This window comes from Anarrhichthys ocellatus, unplaced genomic scaffold (assembly GCF_004355925.1).
Source record: "Anarrhichthys ocellatus isolate YVR2014 unplaced genomic scaffold, GSC_Weel_1.0 scaffold85, whole genome shotgun sequence".
In the NCBI taxonomy this organism is placed as follows: domain Eukaryota; kingdom Metazoa; phylum Chordata; class Actinopteri; order Perciformes; family Anarhichadidae; genus Anarrhichthys; species Anarrhichthys ocellatus.
This window is the reverse complement of record NW_022280115.1, coordinates 1,003,132-1,026,709: the sequence shown is the minus strand read 5'-3', so window position 1 is coordinate 1,026,709 and position 23,578 is coordinate 1,003,132. Positions and strand designations below refer to the sequence as shown.

At 41.7% G+C, this 23,578-nt stretch overlaps 1 protein-coding gene across 1 annotated transcript in view; it reads left to right on the top strand.

Annotated features, from left to right (window-relative positions):
- The window catches only part of LOC116398553 (disks large-associated protein 1-like), a 133,938-nt gene that overhangs the window by 78,681 nt on the left and 31,679 nt on the right, over positions 1-23,578 (top strand). The window contains exon 6 of the mRNA XM_031874948.1: positions 5,750-6,032. Within this exon, the coding sequence (XP_031730808.1) occupies positions 5,750-6,032 (283 nt within the window). The remainder of the gene's footprint in view (positions 1-5,749; positions 6,033-23,578) is intronic.

Below are 23,578 nucleotides of genomic sequence, written 5' to 3'. Positions count from 1 at the left end.
TCTAACGGCATAAAATGATGAAGTGATGACATGGTTGTAAACTGCAACTTGATTGGTTGGCGAAGGCTGTAATTCTAGTTTGTCATGCAGTGCTGGTTTCTGTCTGAACCCAACCTGAAACAACACCAAGCCTGAAGGAGAAGCTTCGTCTTGGAGGAACAAAAAGTCCCTTCCCTATCTGTTGCTCAGAAGGATGGATGTACAGTGTTTAACTCGCTAACTCTGAAGACACCACTACACCACTGACACGATGCTGTCCAGGTTGAAAAACAGTGCACCCGTCACTGTTAGAAATGTAATCTGAGCCCAGGCCTGTGCACAGTGCATCACCACTTCATGTCTCCAACTCCATGAATCCATCCATCATATTACAAGTGCTTACTTCCAGGACATGTCTGGTCGTGTTCTATATTTTTTTTCTTGTCAACAAATCCCATGTGCCGACCCAAGCCAACACTGAATGTCTCCACTAACCTATACCAAGGTCTGATATATCTTGATCCTCTGTGCCATAGAGCTCCATTGTTGTCCGAAATCAATTAAAAACACATCAATGAGCCACAATGTACAGTAGCTTGTCATTACCATGAACACACACACTGTGGTTTATTTTGACACACACACGTCCTGCTGCCCCAAAAACACACAAACGTGGATTCATGTGGATAGTTCCCTCCAAACGCACTCCTGTTTGATCAGCGACCGGCTGTTTTAGTACATTAGCAGGCCTTTAAAAAAAAAAAAAGTAAATATTTGGGAGCCACAATGCATTAAAGATCTAACGGAGCTGAGAGAAGACAGGAAGGGGAAGTCAGAGAGCACTGAGAGACGTACCAGCAGCACGTTGTTGGTTCGGGTCTTTTTTATAGAATTTTTGGAGAAAAAAACAGAATTACGGCAGAATAATAAAAAATTGTTCTAGTTCATTCCTATTTGAATATTGATGTCAGTTATGTAGGGGATAATTCATGACCGCATGGTTGTTGAAGATGCTGCACTCAGCACTGATGGTTGAGTTATTTTTCTTAACGTTACACCTCGGAGGTAACCTGACTTATACAATCATTGCTTGCCGATGATCAAAATATAAATATTGTTCAATCCTGTAACCTTGGAATAAACATGACTTTACTAAATAACACCACAATCTGTACACATGTGACATCCTCTGTCCCAGGACCCTCAGGTCAGAACAGGAAAAACTCCCCCAAAAAAAACATTTACAGGGAGAAAAAAGGAAGACAAGAATGTTACAAGAATGTATCTTGAGTGGACAATCCTGGCTGGAAGGTAGAACACAAAGGGCTTCCAGTTTTATACAACTCTCATTGAATTATTTTTTTTTACGTCTACACCTTGTTTGGTGATTTCCTGACACCAAAAGAACCCGTTTGCACAGATGTGAGCGCAGAGGGGCAATGAGGTTGCGTTTCTGCTGATCAGGTGGCACAATGCAATTGTTCTCGTTTTGGCACGAAATTGGGTTTGTATTAAAACCTGCCTTATTGTAGCAGATGCAGGACAATTGTCACACAAACCTCTCCAAAATCACAATGTTGAGGTCTGGCCTGTTGCTGTCTGCTTCACATTTTTATTTACTGCAGATTCATATGTGCAAACTAGAAAATGCATTTCCTGCTGAAAATGCGTTGGAATGCTGAAAGCTGAAATGAATTGTAAAAAAATTGCTGAAAATTAAGAAATGGGAGACTACCCGTCTGAAAAATGTTGAAGCTTGAAAGCATTTAAACTGCACTGCTGAAAACCCTTCTAGTTGAAATGTCTCACTATGGTGTCTGTAGCTGAAAGTATGAGGAAGAAGAAGGCTTTGAAATTTGAAGAAGTTTAACAGGCTTTGAAGATTTTCTCCATAGAGATCCCTTTCAAAAGAAAATTGCAAAAAGCTTAATAATTCAAAAAGTTGAAAGATTACAAATATGAAAAATCATATCACCCTCTCCTGAAAGAGCTGAACATTTTGATATTGGAACGGTTTCTGTGGCTTAAAAAATGTCAGCAGTAATGATATTTGTAGTAGTAGTACTAGAAGTTGTAGTTGTAGTAGAAGTATTAGTAGCATTAGAATAAGTAGTAGTAGCAGTAGTGATATTTGTAATAGTAGTACTAGAAGTTGTAGTTGTAGTATTAGTATCATTAGTAGTAGAAGTACGTATTAGTATTTACAAGAAGTAGTAGAAGTAGTAGTATCAGTAGTAGTAGTAATAGCTGTAGTAGTGGTCGTAGTATTTAATATAACATTAGTAGTAGTAGAAATAGTAGTAGTAGTAATAGTAATGGCAGTATTTGAAGTATCAGTAATAGCAGTAGTAGTAGTACTAGTAGCAGTCATACTAATAGCTGTAGTAGTATTAGTACTGGTAGTAGCATGAATAGCAGTAGTAGTAGTAGCAGTTGTAGTATAAGTAATAGTGGTAGTGGTAGTAATAGCAGTAGTGGTAGTAATAATATTGATGGTAGCAGTAGTAGTAGTAATACTATAAATATTAGCAGCAGTAGTAGTAGTTGTCGCAGTATTAGTAAGAGCATTCATTATTTCAACAAAAACCTAATTTTGAGCTTAATGTTTAAATACAGTTAATCCATGGGGCTTTTATTTTGAAAGGGTGGGGCTGGGTGGGGGGAGAGGGGACATAATCATGTTTGACACATAAACAGAGGTTATTAAATGACAGGCTTCAAAATTTAACATTGGTCTGTATGGAGCAGAAAGTTGGTTTTCCTCTCAATTACAGGCTTCTGTGCCAAATGTGTAAATCTGTGGGATTCCACAGTCATTTGTCTACGACAAGGACAATATTAGCTACTTTTAAATCCAGAAATGATGCATGAAGAGTGAAGATTGTGGACACAGTGGTAAAAGACAAATGTTTTTTTCACAATAATCTCAAGCTGCTCTTCACTCTAGCGGTGACATCACGCACTCTAAACTGCGCAATACACACCCATTATAAAGTCAGAAAAGGGCTGAAAAAATCATAAAAGTTAAAATGGGACAGTTAAAAAAGTTTAAGAGACATCAAAAAGCTGAATTATGTTGCAATAGCTTAGGATTTTCTCAACATTTTAAAGTTGAAATGGTGTCTGTAGCTGAAAGTATGAGGAAGTAGAAGGATTTGAAAGTTGAAAAAGTTTAAGAGGATTTGAAAATATTCTCCATAGACATCCCATTCAAAAAAAAGTTGCAAAAAGCTTAATAATTCAAAAAGTTTAAAGATTATAAATATGAAGAGATATATCACACTTTTCCTGAAAGAGCTGAACATTTTGATATTTGAACGGTTTCTATAGCTTAAGAAATGAAGAAGCAGAAGAGTTTCAAAAAACAGGGGACGAAAGAAATATAATAAAAAGAAGTACAAAGAGAAACAGGATAAAAACCACACATGTATATACAGTTAACAAATAAAGTGTCTCAGTAACGTGAGTTATTGATAGAACATGAAAAAACACATTACATTTTACTGGAATTGTACCGAATGTGATTACATGTGACATATAAAATTGACAACTGACTGACATGTTATGGTGCGTTCACACCAAACGCGTCGCGAATTATTCGCACGAGTAGATTACATAAAAAGTCTATGCACAGACGCGATGAGACTGGCGCGGCGAGAATTTGCGATGGCGCAGCGCGATTGACGCGAATTTGCGGCGCGATTGAACGCAAATTCGCGTCAAACGCCAAATCGCCCCAAACACGCGAGTTGAAATTTTTCAACTTCTGCGAAATATTCGCGTTACGCCCCAGCGTGATAGCCTATCAGCGTTGAGTTGCTTCCCCTGTCATCAGTGACGTCCTGCCGTTGTTGAATCAGGAAATAAATACTGTAGCCGTCTGTGTTCACCCAGAGCTCTACGATACCTCATATCAACAGAGACCGGTCCAAACTATGTGTATAAATGTGTGTAAAGCATATGGTACAAACAATGAATAGACGCTGCCGTATTTACGTCTACATGACGTTATTCTGACTGTTGGTGGAGCTGCTACAATGTTAGCATAGCTTAGCACCGATCCATCCGCTCCATTGAGAAGACAAGTAGCCTACAAATTGGCATCATTATGTAGTTGTTTCAGAGTCCCTTTTTGTCGGTTTATTGCCGTTAAATCACAGCCAAATCAGTTTATTTAGTGTTCATACAGCTGTAGTAAACAGCGACGTGTGGCTCACTAGACACAGTGAATACACTTCGATAAAATCCATGGAGCTCCTCTGGATGAATTCTCGATGAATACGCGGCGCGATGAATATGCGTGTGAACGCACCATGAGGTCATTTTTTATCTCCCGACCAGATACCTGAGCGGGTCCCGTTTGTAAATCCCTTCTAGTCCCACACCTGTACAGCTCAACACAAACTGATGCGATAGCCTTAATTATCTCCACTTGTAAGACAAAACCTGACCTGCCCTGTAATCAAATATTTGCTCCGATCTGCTGCTGGGCACTGCAGCCATGGTGCAGGATGCTGTAAGAGCAAACAATAGTTTTTCTAGTTTCTAACCAGCAAATCTCCAAACTTCAGTTAGTTTTTGTATTAAAGATATGATTGTTTGTGCAACGTAACCGGCCCAATACGTTTTCACTCCCAACTCGTCACATACAGACACTTGGTGTTTGGCCCCTTGCCTTCCCTTGGCACCGAATCCCAACCGGTGCACCTCTTCAGTGAACTGGGCTGCTAGAAAGAGTTAGGTAAACAGGGTTGTTCTTGAGTATGAGAAGCTTTTTGAGTGATACTCAGTTCTCCTTCAGAGGTAGCTTCCCTGGCAACCAGCAACCGGAGTTCCGTGTGACACCACATCTCCTTTTCCTCCTCAGGTGGGCCGACTTCTTACCCAGTGGCACCATGTGGGGGCGGGGGGTTTCATTATGCTAACTTGTGCTGCCTTGTGTCCTCTCTCCTCCTGTGACAAGGAGTTAGTTCCCCAAACATGGAGGATCCCCGAAACGCACCCAGAGGAGCGAGGAAACACGGGTGTATCCTACGTGGAAATCTTTTATGAAGTGACACTATTGAACTAAGGATTTCTCATTTTGGCAGATTCAACTGCTCCGTCCTCCCGTCTCTTTCTCATGTTGTCGCGTTAGCATAATGGAAGGAGGAAAGGAGACATGTTGGTATAATGGAAGGAGAGGAGACCTTTTAGCATAATGGAAGGAGGAAAGGAGACATGTTAGTATAATGGAAGGAGAGGAGACCTTTTAGCATAATGGAAGGAGGAAAGGAGACATGTTAGTATAATGGAAGGAGAGGAGACCTTTTAGTATAATGGAAGGAGGAGAGGAGACATGTTAGCATAATGGAAGGAGGAGAGGAGACAAAAGCCAATCCCGCCCCCTGTAGCAGGAATCTGTGTCCCTTGTGGTAGACCTAACCCAGAGCTAACAGTAAGGGGTGCCCCCTGCATACAAAGTGGTACCTGAAAATGATCCTGTGGTTGAAAAAGGGGTTTTCACAGACCATGAGCCACCAAGGAATCACATAGATGACAGCAAGCAAACACTCATTAATGCCTTTGTGACCTGCATGGCCAAAGCATCTCTTGCTGCCCGAACTCTAACTAACAATAGTGTGCTTTTTCAAAAAAATGTAATATTTTGAATGAAAACATTCTGGAAGTTTCCCTGATGTCCATCCTCTTCATTGTTCCCTCTGTTTCTCCCCTCTACTCTCTCTCTGCCTGCTCCCCCTCTGATGTCCTCCCCCCTGTCCTCCTCCAGCTGAGTGAGGTGGAGGTGAACGGGCAGATCGAACAGGTGTGTGAGCAGGTCTACAGTGCGATGCAGGCCCAGGCTATGGAGGCTGCCATGGACAGCATGGAAACCATGGACACCCTGCCAATGCCAGGGTGCTTCAGGATGCGGAGCCACAGCTATGTGCGCGCGATTGACCAGGGCTGTTCGGGGGAGGAGGAAGGAGAGGGAGGGAGGCCGCTGCTCCTGCTGCCATCCTCCCCACCACGCACATCTGCCACCACCGTCAGGACCATCCAGAGCAGCACAGGTAGGGCAATTAGGCAGGAGTGGACGTTCAGTCATTTTTCAGTGTGTCCAAACTTTTCATACAAGGGTTCACATGGAGATAAACTCTATAGTTCTGGGTACGCTTGACGAAATTACAAGATTATCACGATATTGGTTGGCCAGGACAACGGTCCTCATCTGTCCACGGTAACAGAACGATATTCAGTTATGCAACGCCTGTTATGAATTAACGCTATATTCAGTCCCTTCTTTCTCTTTTTCAAGACTTTACAAGGGCAGTTACTACCAGGTGATTGATCTTATTTGTTGATCTCAGCATGCCCTTGTGTAAAAAGGCACTTACTGATTGTACATTGGTACTTCAGGCTATTGCAACATTTGTATCTATATATCTTTGTCCGTCTCTCTCTTCAACTTTTTTAGTTACAGTAAGACAATTTTATTACTAGTAAATTGAACTCAGCTTAAATATCACTCTTAATGAGAACAGGGTTGTTCTTGAGTATGAGAAGCTTGTTCCCGGACTGAAGTTGCTCAGTTACAAGTTTGCTTACATATGCATGAAGAGTCTCATAAGCGGAGCATCCTTTTGGTATGGTGCCCTATCTGGGTAAATCTGGACTTGTCCAAACCCCTGTTGATAGTAGGAGCTGTTGGTGGAGACCTCGGAGAGTTTCAGATTTAATTACAATACGCCCCAACATGCACCTCCTCCTGTACTCCTTCCACATCAACAGAGAAAGGGTTTGACAACAGGTTCATGTTTTAAATCCTGTGATCAGTGATGTGAGCACAGTCACATATTTACCCATTTTTCCAGAAATGTTTGCATTTTATTTGTCATACCTTTTGGAAGCTTTCGCTTTCTGCCATGTCGAGTTCACTTTTATAAGATTTAAGTAAAATGCCAGTCTTGAGTCAGGGACACCTTCAAGAAGTTAATCAAATACCCTGACTCTCTATTTTTTGACTTCCTCTACTTTCCTATCCTCTCTGTTGTAGCTCAATATTAATCCTCACACGTGTGGTACTTGCTGAGCTGTTACATCATTGGCCGATCATTCTGAGGAACAAGCACACTGCTGCTGTCTGGGAACAGTACTCAGATCTTTGATAACATGACGAGCCAAATGAATCAGCTCCCCAGTTCTCTCAAGAGAGCTGACAATTATCTGGCCTCCATTTCCATGTGACTTCTTCCGGAGGAGTCCCATGAGTTGGACTGTTAGTCACAGCCTGCATTACTCTAGACATGGTAGTTCTAATGTTGAAATATGTAATGTTAATACCACAAGCTACTACAAACTCAAAAGGAGCTGCAAAAACCACCTTAAGAAAACTGTTACATGCAAAAAAATATCGATATAAATGTTGGCTGGCCCTGCAGACAGTAATGAAGTACTGTTTGTTTTACTGGAAGTGGTTTTTTTAAACAGCTAACGACTATTTAATACAAAACATGTCAGCGCATGAATGTGAATCAGTAAGACTTGCCCACCAAAGCCAGAGGAGCACTGATGGAAAAAGACAAACAATGTAGGCCACTGGTTTACATGGATCAGTTCAAAAGTCATTATGTTCTTTTCTTCTCCTTAATCTGGACTGCAGTTCTGTAGATTACACGACTAGATAACTTGGTGCTGCAGTGATCCGTCTGGGGAAAAAGCCAGTCACTTACTCCGTGTGTACACTGGATCAGCCACAGCACTGCTGTGTTACATAACAGGAAGAAGAATTGTAAAAACGCTCCGGGTTGCAGTTACGTGCATAACTGCACTCTGCCTTGCGCTGTAACAATGAACCAGAAATCTCACAGAGATAATCTTGTAAAAGTACCAAAAAAAGTCTGTCTTCATGCGTGGTATTCAGATGAGAACATGCCACAGTGGATGCCACGGGGGACTTTGTGTCGGCTGTTTGGTATTAGGGTTGTCTTTATCTTCAAAGTGCTCAACTGGAGGTGACCTACATTCGCTGCTCCTCTGGGAATTCTTGTAGAGTTAACCAAGAGGATAAATGGACACACACACACACACACACACACACACACACACACACACACACACACACACACACACACACAAATGTGTGTCTATATACTATTCACTCATGCACACACCCGCACAATCTTCTGCAGTCACACAGTACAGTAGATGGATCCACATGACTGGAGATTGTGCTGAGAAATGTTGGTCCAATGTCCACTGAACTGAGTCATCCACTCAGACCTATTGTGCAACTGCATTATTATCACCACAGGACTTTTAACAGCTGCATTTGGCATTTTTCTTTTATTTGTTCACTCATATTCATCTGTGGTATATTTGATCAACCCAGAATGCAAGAAAACACGAGAGAAAATATGCGGTTTCGCTGAAAAGATTATCCACCGGATGACCCAGCGAGAAATTTGTTCAGTTGTTCCAGCTTGTGAGTCTGTGTGCGAGTCCTCATGGTAATGTGGTCCAGGAGATATCAGCTGTAGCAGGAAGTACCACAGAAGAGGTTTTGAGGATTTTGCCAGGTGTTTCTATTTCTGTCTGTGAACAGAAACTGTGCAAGATGCAGTTAAGAAACCTTACAGGTGTTTAGTTGAGATCAAAATGAAGGCGGAGTCAGAACATGGGAGTGGTCTGAGAAATGGTGCCGGAAGAAGGGGGGTAGGAAGCGTGGAATGGCCCCCCATTGTACGCCCCTGGATGCATTACGGTCACGTTTGGTGTGATCTCTAATCTTTCATTAATCTTAACAAAAAGTTGTTATATTGCCTAAATTCACCAGACATCCTCCTGTGCTTTCACCATCCGCCATGACTACCCCCACACTCGCTTTTAAGTATAAAAAAACAACTCAAAAGTATAGTTTGTCATCTTGGGATGTATGATTTTGCTGAGAGCTAATGTTCTGCCACTCTCATGTGTAAAGACTAAAGGGGCGTCCCCGACCAAGAATGACAAAGTCGAATCTGATTGGTTAAGTATTGCCTGTCTATGACTGATCGTAGAATTATGTTCTTTTTTAAATTGCTCATTGATCCCCCCTCTGTGTCAGCTTCATGTATCAATAGAAAACAAAACAACACGATTAATAGCTGAAATACATGTGTGTAGTGTATAGTGTGTGTGTGTGTGCACGTGTAGGTGCAACACTGTCCAAAGTACTGAAGCTGAGCTGCTTTCCGTGGTTGTAAATGGAACTTTCGGTCCAAATTCATCAAAGCAAAATGTGGTCCAGGAGACGCCAACTGTCATTTTCACAGTTTGGTTTTCGTACAGATCAAACAAAAAAATGTCTAAACTCACTAATTAACACGTTAAATCTTGTTTGTCTAATCTGCACAAAAACCAAACTGTGAAAATGATACTTTGCCATTTTTCCGTCTCTGCTGGCCGGCAACTGCTGTTTTTTACACTTCAATTTTGCTCCATAATACAAGATAAAATGAAATGAACATAGCAAATCAAATGAAATGCAAGACAAATAAAGATAGACAAAAAGAAACTGAATGCATCCATTTATGCGATAAAGTTTATCTTGAACGTCACTAACTCGTCAGGATGTTTTCAAGAAATAAGTAGGTTTGAGGAAGCGCTGGAGAAATTAAAAGGGTTTCTTTCTGAGGCCAAATTTGAAGCAAATTGTCATTTTAAATTGGATAACTTGACTTAGGTGATGACGGAGCAGTCCATTAGAGCTGAATCAGTGGAGCCTGCATGTCTCATCATGCACTTTAAGGAAAGCTTTCCTGCTCTAGTTCTCAGCTGAGAGAGCTGTAGCTGAAGGAAAATGACGTTTGTGGTTAAAGAGAGAATGAATAAAGAGGAAAGACAGAAAGAGAAGGGGTGTCCAAACGATGTTGATTGTGGGCCATGTCAAGAAAAATATGAAGATGTCACGGGCCAAACAAAAGTGATTGTGTAGTTTTCAACCAGTTACAGGAAATGAGTGTTTCTAGAACAGAAAACCCCATGTGCTATAGAATATTCATTTTATTATCAAAAATACTACCCAACACGTCAACACTTCTAATACAGTGCATGGCCTAAGGGCCCACTAACAATCTGATGATGGTATGTGTAAATATGTAAATAAGTCAAATTTAAAACAGGCAGAAGCATCCAAATATTGGCTTCTGTTCATGGCCTTAGCGCTCACTTAAAAGATTCCAAAGTAAATGTAAATGTAAGCTGTGAAGTCTAATATTAGAATGTAACACACTGAACAGGCAGAAATGGTAAAATATTGTTTTCTGTGCCAAGAGGTTCCAAATTTTACTAAATTTAGTCGAAATCTTGTGATTTGACTAGGACATGAAATATACATACAGTGCATTTTCTTAGAAATAGGCTTAAGCTAATCTCTATTTTATTCTAAAGAACTCACCATAGTTTGGCCACCCTAGAGATTGAGGTACTGCTCTAACACCAGAATAAAGAACTACAGGATAAAAAGACAAAAAACCAGGATGGAGACACATAGATGAGATGAAAGATAGACAGATCAGAGTCTGCATACCAGCATGACTGAGGGAGTGAGAAAGGCAGAGTTTCTACGGTAAAACGCAACTTAAATGAGGTCAGTCTGAGTAAAGCAGCACAGCAGGCTGATGAGCTGTGTACCCAGTTAATCACCTCCTCTCTTTGTGCTTCCTCACCAGCTCCATTCAGCTGCTGAGGGCCATATAACATCCTTCATATTCATATGAAGACAAACACTTCAGCCTTCATGTCATGCCTTTTAGGAATGCTTTCTCTCAGTGATGTTTGACCTTTGCTGAATGTAGTTAACACCACTCCTCTCAGTCTCTCTCTCCATTGTGCACCATCAGATAGAGGCAAAAGTATCTACTGTATAGTTGTAGTGTATATTTATAGACTCACTTAACTTTTCTTTACACCCAATTAGAAATAAAGCAGTGTAGTCCAACAGCTCTGCAGTAAATCCTTCCTTCATGAAGGCTCAGTTTTGAGTTGAAACTGTTTCAGAGAGATGTTGATTCATTGGACTGTATTTTACTGAGGTTTTTCTAACAGTCTGTTCACCTCATTTGTATCAATGAGAGACAACTAAATATACATTAAGTTCAGCAAGGTGCACCTAATAAACAGGCGACTTTGTGTATATTTTATTATTTTCTCAGCGTGGAGTCAGATTAACCCACCAGCAGGCCACAGGGCAAAAATAGAGCATAAATGATTTCGCTCAGTATGATTTTGTTGAAGGCGTAAGCTGCTTGCTTCATTGCTAATGTAGCGTACATGCCTTCATTTGTATTTACGGTGTTGTAGAATGCCTGCACTCTACTTTGGGCCATCAGAAACAATGAGTATTTATATAAAATGAATTAACTTGCGTTAAATTCACCTCGGGGCACCACCCTTTGAAAAGGGAATGATGATAACCAGTTAATTCATTCAGTGGAGGTTGTGGAGGTTGCTACAGAGTTCTTGACTCGTAAACAGTACTAACAACTTAAATTCAGCCCCAGCGCCTGGAGTCACAACATGGTGCTGATCTGGCAGAGCAGTCCCCCGGCATCAGAACCCGGGTTGGGGCTTAATTCAAGTTGTTCCATAGCCACTGACTGAAGGTCCGTCTCCCGGAGCTGGTGGCAGAGAGGACGAAATGAAAATGCAAGTTGTTTTCTCATTCCTGCCAATTTGGATTAATCCAATAAACAAATGATTAAAACCTACACGAACCCTGTATCTTCAATGTGACTGACGAGCCCTTGGGGCAGCTCTACTTATTGACAACTCAAACTGTTTTTGAATTCGTCAAACGTCTTTATAGTACCATCCTTTAAAATACTATATTTAATCCATGAGCAGTTATTCTCATCCACTTCAATGTATTTCTCTACAGATGTTGTCCTTTGGGGGTTAAAACTGCAGAGTGATGCCTTCTATTGGTTTGTAAAATCAGCCACTGGTGCAAAGATAACCCTGCCCAGTATGTGATGTCATACTGAGGATTTCAATTAGTTTGATTGAACCCTCAGCTAAGTGTTTCAATGCTAACGCTTCCTTATTCACTTCAGCTTTTGTTTTTAATCCACCCACCTTTGCTCGTATATTTAAATACACTTGCCACTTTTATAATATACTTGTTTTAAAGTACTGTTATCTGTTTGCTTGTTAGCATATTATATTGTAAGTTTTAATATTTTTCAATTATGTCTTGATTATTGCACTGTGTTCATTGTTTATTGCTATGCACCAGTCCCCAGGTCAAATTCCTTGTATGTGTATCATACTTGGCAATAAACTGTTTAGTCTAATCTCATTCTATCGGTCACTACCCAAAGCTCATGACCATAGGTGAGGAACGGAACGTAGATGGACTGGTTAACTGAGAGCGGTCTGGTACAACGCACGCAGCACTGCTGACACAGCACCAAACCGCCTGTCCATCTCACACTCCATTTTCCCCTCACCCGTGAACAAGACCTCAAGAGTCTTGAATTCCCATTTTTAGGGTAGTGACTCACTCCCAACCTTGAGGGTCAATCCACCCTTTTCTGGCAGAATACAATGGTCTCAGACCTCGAGGTACTGACTCTCATCCCAACTGCTTCACACTCGGCTGCAAACCGCCCCAGTGGGTTCTGAAAGTCGCGGTCTAATGATTTTGTTTTCAATGCCACATTTTATTCATAATGCTAAAATCTAAAGTCACTGTCCTGGCTCCATATGAATAGGAGCCCATACTCCCATACTGGGAGACTCTTGCAGGTCAGGTCAAGGTTTTGCATAATGTAATGCTTGATAGTGTAGTTTCCCATAAAAGTTATGCTTGTCATATATTTGAAGTCACCAAGTTTACTCCCCCTTGTGTGGGATTCAGGCAAAAGTTTTCAGAGACTGCTGAGGGCTGACGAGAAGAGAAGCAATGTGATACTGAAGGTACCTGGGCTTAAGGAAATCAGGAGATGGGGAGAAGCTCAGCTGCAACTCAGAGCTTAGTATACCCTATCTTGTTCAGGGACCAGGTCCCACACATTTGGCTCCGACAACACTGAAATTTTATGATGCCAAATTGAAACATACATGTGCAATGCCCGTTGGGAGCTTGTTCCCAATTGGAACAGGCCAATTGCGCGGCTCCCGGTATTGCTGCTTGCAGCGTTGTCGGCGGCCATGCCCCTTTGGGGGCTTATTTATTCGGAGTGCCTGCCCGTTTGGAAGGGCTGCCCGTTTGGAGCCAGCTGATTACTTTGCCTCCAGAAGTGCTGCTTACGTCGTTGAAGAGAACCACTCATCTCTCGTTGTCTCCAGGGGAAGTGAAGAAGAGTTTGGTTGTCATGTTAGTATATCCAGCATTCTGCAGCCAAAGTGATCTGCAGTCAGCCTGTGCTGATTACATGCTCACCTCAGTCAACAGAGCTTTGAACTCTCACCAGTGTTGCTACATAGCTTGTTATGTCCAAATTGCACCAACCTCAACACTGCACATCCTTGGTTTCCCCAACAATACACTCTCCAAGTGTGAAGTAGATCAGATGAATGGTCCTCTATGCGAAGGACAGGACCCACAAACAAACAGACAGACAGGCAGAGATCCCTTGCATTAAAGTTAGATTCTCATTTCAGATATCATTTTGATCAAGTTCATATCTGACCGGAATCAGTTGGGCTGTGTCCGCCCAGTGCATGGACACCTTTGGAGGAGTTCTCAAATTGACAGCCATTCCAATCCTTTGCTATGGTCCTCAACCGACGCTGACTGAAGTGGCATCACTTGAGGACATTTATCAGACTTCACACAGCTCCCTTTGGGGACACAAAAGGCGTCATAATACTTTATTCACATACGCAGTGGTACTCCCCAACACCTATTGATACAGACCAGAATAAACCTGAGCCTATCCTTTGACTTATAATCAAGCAGCCGGGCAGTTTCTCAACACATTACATGTCAGTATTAGAAGCTGACTTCCACCAGCAAGAAGCTCCTTTTTCAAATGAGGCCCCGGTGAGCCTTTAACACAATGCTGATGCATCAGAAACCAAGTGATGAGCTGCCCTGACCCTGTCCAAAAGCAACCTAAACATTCTGCTGAAACACTTGAATTACGACAGGCCAGCTCTGTCTGGGGACGAGTGGAGGCATAGGAGACCGGCTCACCACTGTGTAAGACTGATTTAACAGAGACAGGAAGGAGGAGGCTTTTCTCCCTGCAAATTTAAATTTACAGGGTAAAAACATCCCTCTATGAGGATTATCCTCATATTCCTTGTTTGGCCCTTAGGCCCCCTTCCAGCCAACACACAAAGTTTGTGTCTAAGTATTACAGAGATGGAGGAGGCTAAAGACAGATGTGGGCAATGACAACTTTGATTTATTTGTAACAACATAGAAGAGTTCGGGGTGATTATAGTACACCAACGCTACCTCCTAACCTATTTGCAACAGCAAATAAAGCTCTAGCATAAGTTCAGCCAGGAAGACACTCTCGTATGCTTAGGTTTGTAGTTTATTTCTCATACATCTGCCATTCACTCCTCACGCATGCTCACTCATTATTTCCTTGCTGTCATTGTTAGAGGCTGTCAATCATGATATCAGCTCTGCGTTCATTCCACTTCAAGCCGCTCATCAATGAAAGTAAAAACCTTATTCAGCATGTTGCACCCGGACCGTCTTCTCAATCAGATAAATATGGTCAGGCTGCTTCGTCAGTAGTTTTAGGCATTGTCCAAACCGTAACATTGTTTCATTCTTTTGGTGTTCCGATGTTCAACAGGAGAACTATTACCGTAAATTCTGTACTAGCGGCGGGCCTCAATTAGCCTGCCTCTACTACAAGGGTATCTATAAGGCTCGTTTGAAGCAGGGACATTAGAGACACACGCAGTTAGGACGCATTTCCTAAGGGTATTAGAATATCCAGCATTTGCAGTGTTTAATTCTCATACTAAAACTTCATGACCTCACAACCTACAATCACACATCCTGTTCCATTAAAGCCCTCTTCAGGCTCACTCAGGTGAAATTTGCAGAAATTGTAAAGTAAAAATAAAAAAACTTGTAAGGTTCTCATCTGTACCTCAGTGTAGCCGTCCTCATCCTATGGCACTTATGTTACGTTACTACAAGTACAGTTATTTGGGACGTTTAACTCAAGTACACCATGAAGTTTCATGTTTGTGTTTCATGGTTTAATTTTCAATCAAGCAAAGGGAGTACTTAATGCCAAAAGGCACGGCCATTCATGACATGCTCAGAAGTTATCCATAGCAGCTCAGCTCATGAAGTCTGTAAAAAGGATCAGGTCGGCCTCATTCAACAAAGTGCCCTGGTCATTGCTGACTTCATCACAAACCACAATAAGCATGCTCAGTTTGCACAACAGCAAGTCTCTTCCATTGTGTGCCGGTGTATTCTTGCGACTTGTGTCCATCCGTAGTCCTCTGAAGGATATCACGGTCAGTGGTTCTCAGACTCCCTCTACGCCAGATTTGATATAATCTGCATCGTGTGAGATGCCTCAACGGAAGCTCTCATGTCTGGGGCCAGCATCAGAAACACAAACGATGAAACACAACTCATGAGTAAATTGTGAGCATTTCTCAATGCGAGCATTCCTCTTCACGATTCATGCGATAGCATTACGCAGTTAGCTGCCACACAAGTCCTCATCGCAACCTTTCACACGGCGGGGAAAGTCCTCGCTCCGTAAATTTGCCTTGCTCAGATTCTATATGCATATAACTGGTGGTTTAGTTTTTGCTACACAGCTACGTCGCTGCCCACTGTCTTCTTCAATAACAATTTTCCTGATCATAGCTGACCTTGACATTACTTTCACGCCTTTCTGGTCACAATCATTCAGTCAACGACCACCAAAATGACTAGAAATAACGTTCAAATATCTTTACACAAATCTGAACGTAGCAAGATTATGTAATAAATCCATCTCCAAGTACCTCTGATTCATCATGGCATTTAATTGCTGCTTCCCACCATGAGATGACATTTGTGTTTTTCCTTCTTTTTAAAAGAGTTTGGGAAACTTGCCTATTACTCTCTACGATTCTCAGATATATATGCATATCATGTCTGTGTGTTAAGCATAGAACTGAAGTCAGGACATGACTCTTGTTTGTTTAATCATTAATTTAACATAAATGTTAAACTGAAAATGTGTGTACAGTCGATCTGCACCCTGCAGCCCTTCTGTCTCTGGCTACAGCGTTGTTGGTTTTGGTCTCTGTAAAGGCACAGTGGTACCAAACCTGGAAACCTCACTGTGATGACAAGACTTCAGAAAGCTGTGCACATAAATGCCTATACCAAATTTCATGGCATTCCATCCAATGGTTTTTGAGAAATTTCAGTCTGGACCAAAGTGGTGGACTGACTGACTTTGCCATCCATGGATCCATAGCACTAGCGTGGCAAAAAAGGTCATAGAGTTTGACGTTTGCTCTTTTCAGTAGTGACTGTTAAAGGGTTAATATTTCTGGATGACAGAGGGAGCGAGAGACAGTGTTATGTTGCTGCGCATGGTTTTTCCCGCTGTTTTCTTGCCAGCTGGACATTGATATTTAGATATATCAGCAGCTAGCTGCGTAGCTAACATGGTGCTTTATGTTTGCCTCAGGCTGCATGCTAGTTATGAACACACAGGCATGAATAAATGCTATTTCACGTCTATATTTGGATCTCCTGGAGCTGCTGGCTAAATAAGAAGCATGAACACAGATAAGAAATATAGAGATGGAAAAAATGAAATTGCTGTGTTCCACTGCAGCATGGAGGAAGAAAGAAATGGGTGTATTGTAGGTGGTGTGCATGCTTATAGTGACAGGTCCACCAGTGGGCCTGCAGAGGACAGACTCCAGTTTCAAAGCAAGAGTAGTCCAACATGTCTGTTTCCTAGCTTTTTCAAGAGCTTCCAACCACATCTTAGGGACTTCATCAGCAGATGGAGCGTGCTCAGTTATCTTTACATGCAAAAGCGCCAGATTCATGTCAGGAGTGAATTTTTTATGGGTCTTAAAAAAGGCTAACAAGTAGCTAATTGAGACTACAAAACGTTGTGTAAACTCGCGCTCATGTGGCCATGGTGTAGTTCCTTTATAGCCTAACGTTAGCTTTTTCCTTCTGCTGATTGCATTCCCTCTTCAGAAATCATAAAAGTGGTGTTCATTTGTCAAGGTTATCTTGCTGAACTACATGTTTAAGTGTCATACACGTTTGTTTTCCACAGAGCTTATTTTCTGCAATAATCCAAAATGCACTGGAAAAATCACATTGACTTTTGTTGAGAGAACCAGTGCGATGCTAACTTCCGGTGCTGGTCTACACTCTATTGCAAGCCTGACGAAACGTTAGCAAGTGTCCGGTCAAGAGAGCAAGCGTGTGATGATGAGTACGGAGTCAGCAGTAACGTTACAGCTGTGAATCTAATTTAAATATTTCTGTTTAACTAATAGCATGGTTAACAGGTTAATTATTAATTAACTCATTAAATTATTATTAATTATTTAAATTGTTACAGTCAGAAAGTGGGGAACCTCTGATGAAATAAAACAAAGATTTCATTGTTAAAACTGAAATGGTGTTATCAAGTACTCATATTGGTACTCGGCAAATACTCCAATGTAAGTACTTGGTCTGAAAAATTGTGCAAAACACTTAACACCAAAATTGCTCTGTATGAACGGGTGTGAATGGGTATGCGTAAATGGGTGAAAGACATGTAATGTAAAAGCGCTTTGAGGCGCTATGCAAATACAAGCCCATTTACCATTTACCAAAACAGTGGTATCACAACTATTCTTTGATTTAATGCAATGTGATATTGGCCCACTACCGCAGCAGCTACAACCCATATAGCCGGGATAGCCTTCATCAGTGGCAGCATGTTCTAGGTAGGGCTGTGCCACATCCAATCAATGTCAGCAAACATCCCAGCATGATGTAATGCAAAAACATTAATTAAATCAAACACGTATTACTACTTTGCAGTTAAATATTTAACCTTTATTCCAACATGAAAAAAGCAGTAAATAACACTTTGACAAACACGTCAGAACATCTTATTTCAGTCACCCTCACAGGGAATTCAGTATAATATAATAATATATATATCATATAATAATATTCTGTATAATATAAAACACACACATACATGCTATGATGAGTTTTCACTGTTAATTTACAGGTTTCAATTAAATTTGATACCTCCTCGACCAAGTTTAGCAAATGAGACTGAGGACAACTATGTAAAAGAAAAGATGTTCACTTTGCCTAATATGGCTATCTTGACAGTTATCCATGTGTATACAGTAGATATATATATATATATCTACTGTATATATATACAGTGGTGGGCCGTCGGGGCCAGCAAAGCCTTCTCTGCTGGCCTAAACAGAATCACAAAGTTATAGCTATTTTATAATTTAATAATTTTTCTTAAATACACTACATGTATTATAATTTCTAAAAATATTTTCCCCATTATCTTATGTTCTCATTGCACAGCTCCTGTCTTCCTCAGTAGCTCTGCTTCCAGTGCAGCTTGTTTTAAGTAGAGCTTTTATCCAATCAGATTTCACCTCTGTGTCTCTAGGTAAGAACAGAGGCAGAGGCCTGCAGACTCACAAGTGAATCCATGTGCAGTTTAAGTGAATGGGGACGATATTGTTGATTGTCATAGTGTTCAACCAATCAGATCTTTAGTTTGACATGTTGGACGTATTCTTTGACGTGTCAGAGCCTGCTAGCTGGCTTAGCCATACGTGATTGGTCAGTGGGCTAGCCTGACATGTTGGGCGGTGACAATCCCAATATCTGCTGCCTCTGTCTACATTTTCAGCCTCAAACGCATGAAAACGTATTCAAGAAATACAACTGGGGAGGCTCGACTGTCTTCACTGGTGTCCATGAATGGAGAAGGACTTCTTACTGGAACTAAAACACACGGATGTACTGAACAACCGTGAGATTAAACTCTTTATTAACAAAGAAAGGAGGACTTTGTCTTTAAATAGTGAACAGCACCTCTGGTAAGTGAACTGCAGTAGCTTTAACTGCCATAAATATTATTTATCTCATTATTTAATATGCTTGTTTATATTATATATTATTATTTGTACAACTTGTTTTATGAATATGGATTTTCATTTGGTTTTATATGTGATAGGAACTATTGTTACGTCTTATGTTGCACTGGGGACACATTTAGCCGGTGCACAGCAACAAGAAGATGCACGAAGCAGCAGCGGTCAGAGGGTACTTCTCAAGTCTCTTAATTGCATCCCCGTTTCCCTCACTTGCGTCCTTTCCTTGCGTCTTAGTCCCTCCCACCAGGGATGCATGGAGGAAACCATGCCAGGAGAGAGGAACGAGGAAATATGTTTTAAGAGACACGAGACGTCCTTTCCTCAGTTGCGTCACGTGGTCTGTTACTGATGACGGCGGATCAGCTGATCACAGCTGGATCAGCTGTCAGTCGGCTTTAGCAGCTGGAGAGACTTTTGATAAGTTTGTGTGTGTTCACATGATCACTGTACTTAATAATAGTAACTAATAATACTAAAAACTAATAAAGACACACAGTAATCACCACTATAGAGGTGTTTCTCTCTGTAGTCTGTTAACAAACGGTGTCCTGTGTTCTGTTTATAAACGCAGGATCGATTTCTACCAGGCGAATGCGATCGTCTTATTTATGAATTATTTGCGTCTGTACGTTTTGAAATTGTACAGACGCATTATTAAATAACCCAGAATATGATTATTGCTTCTCTTAAATGATAAAACTCATCAAACACTCAGGAATGATGTAAAAAGTGTTTCGTCTCTCCAGCTCTCTCTGACTTTAATTGTTTCCATAATAAAAGTTATTGAGGGAAATATCAGATCATGAAAACACAAATCTTTCTAATAAATGAAGAAAGTTGTTTGTGGTCCTTTTGTTGTTCAGACTACAATGAACATTTATTTAAACCAGATGTTGAATCAGAAACCTAATCAAATATAAACTAGAGTTTATTCTCTGATCCGTCTTCACTCTGGTGTTAAACTCCAGTCAGTCAGTCCGATCGGCTGCAGCGTCCAATCACATGACTGATGAACAATGAGGGGGCGTGTTGGCCATTAAAAGACTTCCCGGAAGTCTGTTCTCGTGGGTCCTCGCTCATGGATCCTCCGAGGTCCCTCCTCCATCCTCGCTCCTCCGAGCTACATTAGAGCTTTGGGACGGCCGTCAATATGGCGCCGCAGAAACAACTTCCGGTTCAAGCGAGGATCGAGGAGCGAGGAAACGACACTTAAGACTTGAGAAGTACCCTATATACTCCACACAAAGTGTTTAAGTTTAAGTGTTTAAGTGATCTACTTTGAAGGTTCATGTGTTTTCAAGTGGACTCATTTTCCCTCTCGTTGTTGACAGACGAATAAATCCGTCAGTAACAAGAACTACGGAGTCGTGTGTTTCCTGGAGGGAGTAATAGGAGAGTTACTACTCAGTTCATTTGTCTATGGTGTCGTCTTCATGATATGGGTAATATTGTTCCCTCTGATGTGAATAATATGCTCTTGAGTGTGTGGCGGAATGCGTGCTTTAGCTGAATTGATTTTGACTTTATGCATTGTTCGTTAATGCCGCCGCATCCCGTCATGCTGGTATTCATGTATCTGCACTCATAGTGTATTTGTAGGTGGTGGACTTCATTTTTACGAGTGCAGGCCCAGGTATAACATGCACGGCCCGCCACTGCTGTATATATAATTATTTACTTATAACTATATATCCATTTCTCAGACTTCATGCTTCATGTCCCTCACTCCCTAACTGTCCGTGCTGGATCTGTCCCCGTTGTTTTAAAAGCTAAATAAGTTATCAGCATGACGTCATCCAGCTAGCCAAACCTGTCTGGTGTAGCTACAGCTAGTACAGAAGCTTCGCATGTACTGCTTCCCTTTCCCGCAAGTCTGCTGTCTGATTGTGAGGTCAGGCTGATCTGGGATCAGCTCTTTCACTGCAGTTTCTCCGCAAAAGTTCTCCTGTCAAACGGGTCTTGGAGGAGCAGTGCACGCGCTGGCCTGTGGAGACTAGTCCAGACGAGAACGCGCAATTTGTGGCGATACAGATTCTGCCCCAAGCTGATTGTATTTGAGGACGCTGATTGGCTAAATTGTATGTCACACATTTATATCTTTAATCAGCAATTGGCTAAACTGCTTCATAGACCCGCCTCCTGTGGGCCATTTCTCCAGCGCCCCAGAGCAGCTGAGACATGCAGAGAGGACGAGCAGGGAGCATATATTTTGCACAGATATCATATTTTACACATATTACTGGGTACATTCCATATTTCAAAAACACAAATATTGACAATTTGTATAATTTATCATTATTATTATTATTTTTATTTTTTTGGCTCAAGGGGGGGGCGGCGCCCTCTATTGACCAGCCGCCACTGGCCTTCACATGGCTCGGAACACGGACATTTCTGAGCCAGCGGCTAGAAGCTAACAGCATTAATAACGGCAACAGTGCTGACAGAGATAACAGCTTTTATCTGGGGGACAACCAGAGGTTATCCCAGTGGGCAGGAATCCCATTCATAGCACTCGATCTGGTTTTAGTAAGTCTTGGAAAACTTATGGTGTCATTTAGAGATTGTTATCCATTTTAATCTACTTGAGTCTAGTTCCACTGAGATCACCGGCAGAAGACATTGGCAGAGTTTAGAAGACTTCTGCACTACAAATATCCTATGTCTTCAGCAAGGCAATGTTCTATAACAGCGGTTCCCAAACTTTTTAGGCCACGCACCCCCTTCTACATCCTGACCAGGTTCACGCACCCCCAATCCCCCACACCTTAAAAAAAGCAACAGAGCATATTTATAGCCGCATAAAAATCGGACCAATGAGAGAACAGTTTGCTCGCGCGTGGCGTTTGTTTACAAGATAAAAAAACACAAAAAACACAAAAAAACTTCCTGCACCGTGCCTTCGAAAAGGTAACGGACGTACACCAGAAGATTGGCCACATGTGTAGACTCGTCTACTTGCAGAGAGTAGAACTCACTCTTCTTCACGCGACCGATTAATGTAGCCAGGATGTCGCACAGGATGCTGTGCGACAGTGTTGTTGGACACCGGGATCATGTCCAACTTGTTTGCTTCTCTCTCTCCATCATACATTCCACCATCTCTTTAGCAGCTGGCAAGCACACGTCTTCGGCGATTGTGTGAGGTAGCCCCTTTCTTGCTATTCTGTGACCAGAAGCCCGTAGTGCGTTTTTTGTAGACTCAAGACATGAATGAGACTGCAGTTGTTTTGGGCTGTTTTGTAACTCCTCCAATTTCGATATAAAAATGTAAGGGGCTTTTGACTTGCACTGGCATGCTTGGTGTTCAGGTGGCGACGTAAATAAGAGGGCTTCAGACAGCTGTTAGCCAGAACCTTACTGCACCGACTGCACTGCAGACTGCAAACCCTGTCTCCTAAAAATTACGTTCTCCCAAAACTAAAATGCATTCTCAATTACGTTTTGACCAAAAACATAATTGGGACTTGGTTTTATGGTTCCGAGTGGCTGGCACTCACCCATTGGCGCCGGACGCGAGGTCTCCAGCCGCCCCCGCCGTGAGGCACCCCATCGTCAGGTCTGTCAGCCCTCGGAACAGGCCGTGGGGCAACAACTCGTGGGTGGCGGGGGTAGAGGCGAGGCAGATCACAGAAAAATAATAAAGACTAGAGTATGGCAAAGATATGTTGATTAGAAACGTATTTGTAATACGTCAAACACAAACGTAATCAGGGAGAAAATAGATTTATGGTCAAACGTAATTGAGAATGCATTTTAGTTTTGGGGGAACGTCATTTTTAGGAGACAGGACTGCACCATTAGACCACCATTACATCTTTCCTCTCGCGCACCCTCTAGAGGCAGCTCGCGCACCCCCAGGGGTTCTCTAAACTGACGCTCCTATCACTAGGGCTTTACCTCCGCCGAGGAGGTTTTGTTTTCGATTCAGTTAGTTTGCTTATCAGCAGGATAAGTACAGTCTGCTCACCCAATTGTTATGAAACTTGGTGCAGCTTTGGCCAAGGAAGAATGAATCAAATTTTGGAACGGATCATAATAACGGGACGGTTACACAAATGTTTCACTTTTGTTAAAATTGCAAGATAGGAGATTGGAGGTCTGCGCTCTCCAAGTGCTCTTCTAGTTTATTATTGCCTTCCAAGGCACATATTATTGTTCCAACAAATATTCATAAAATCATTTTCTGAATTTAGAACATCAACATAGCAGCAAACTGGTCGTTTTTTTTAGTGTGAACAAATGTTCCAGAGCATCACATTAGAGTCACACCATCAAAGTAGCAACCTTGTTAAACCTTGTTTAGTTCAGAGCTAATGAGAACACATTAAGAAATAGAGATCACAGTTGGGCCTGTCACAATACTTACATCATCAACTCATAGTCGATACGATCGAAACGATCAAGGTCATGTCCTTATGCCTTTTATATGTTAGTGACTTATTGTACGATATGTGGACATGACCTCAATCATGTTTGTTAGTGACTTATT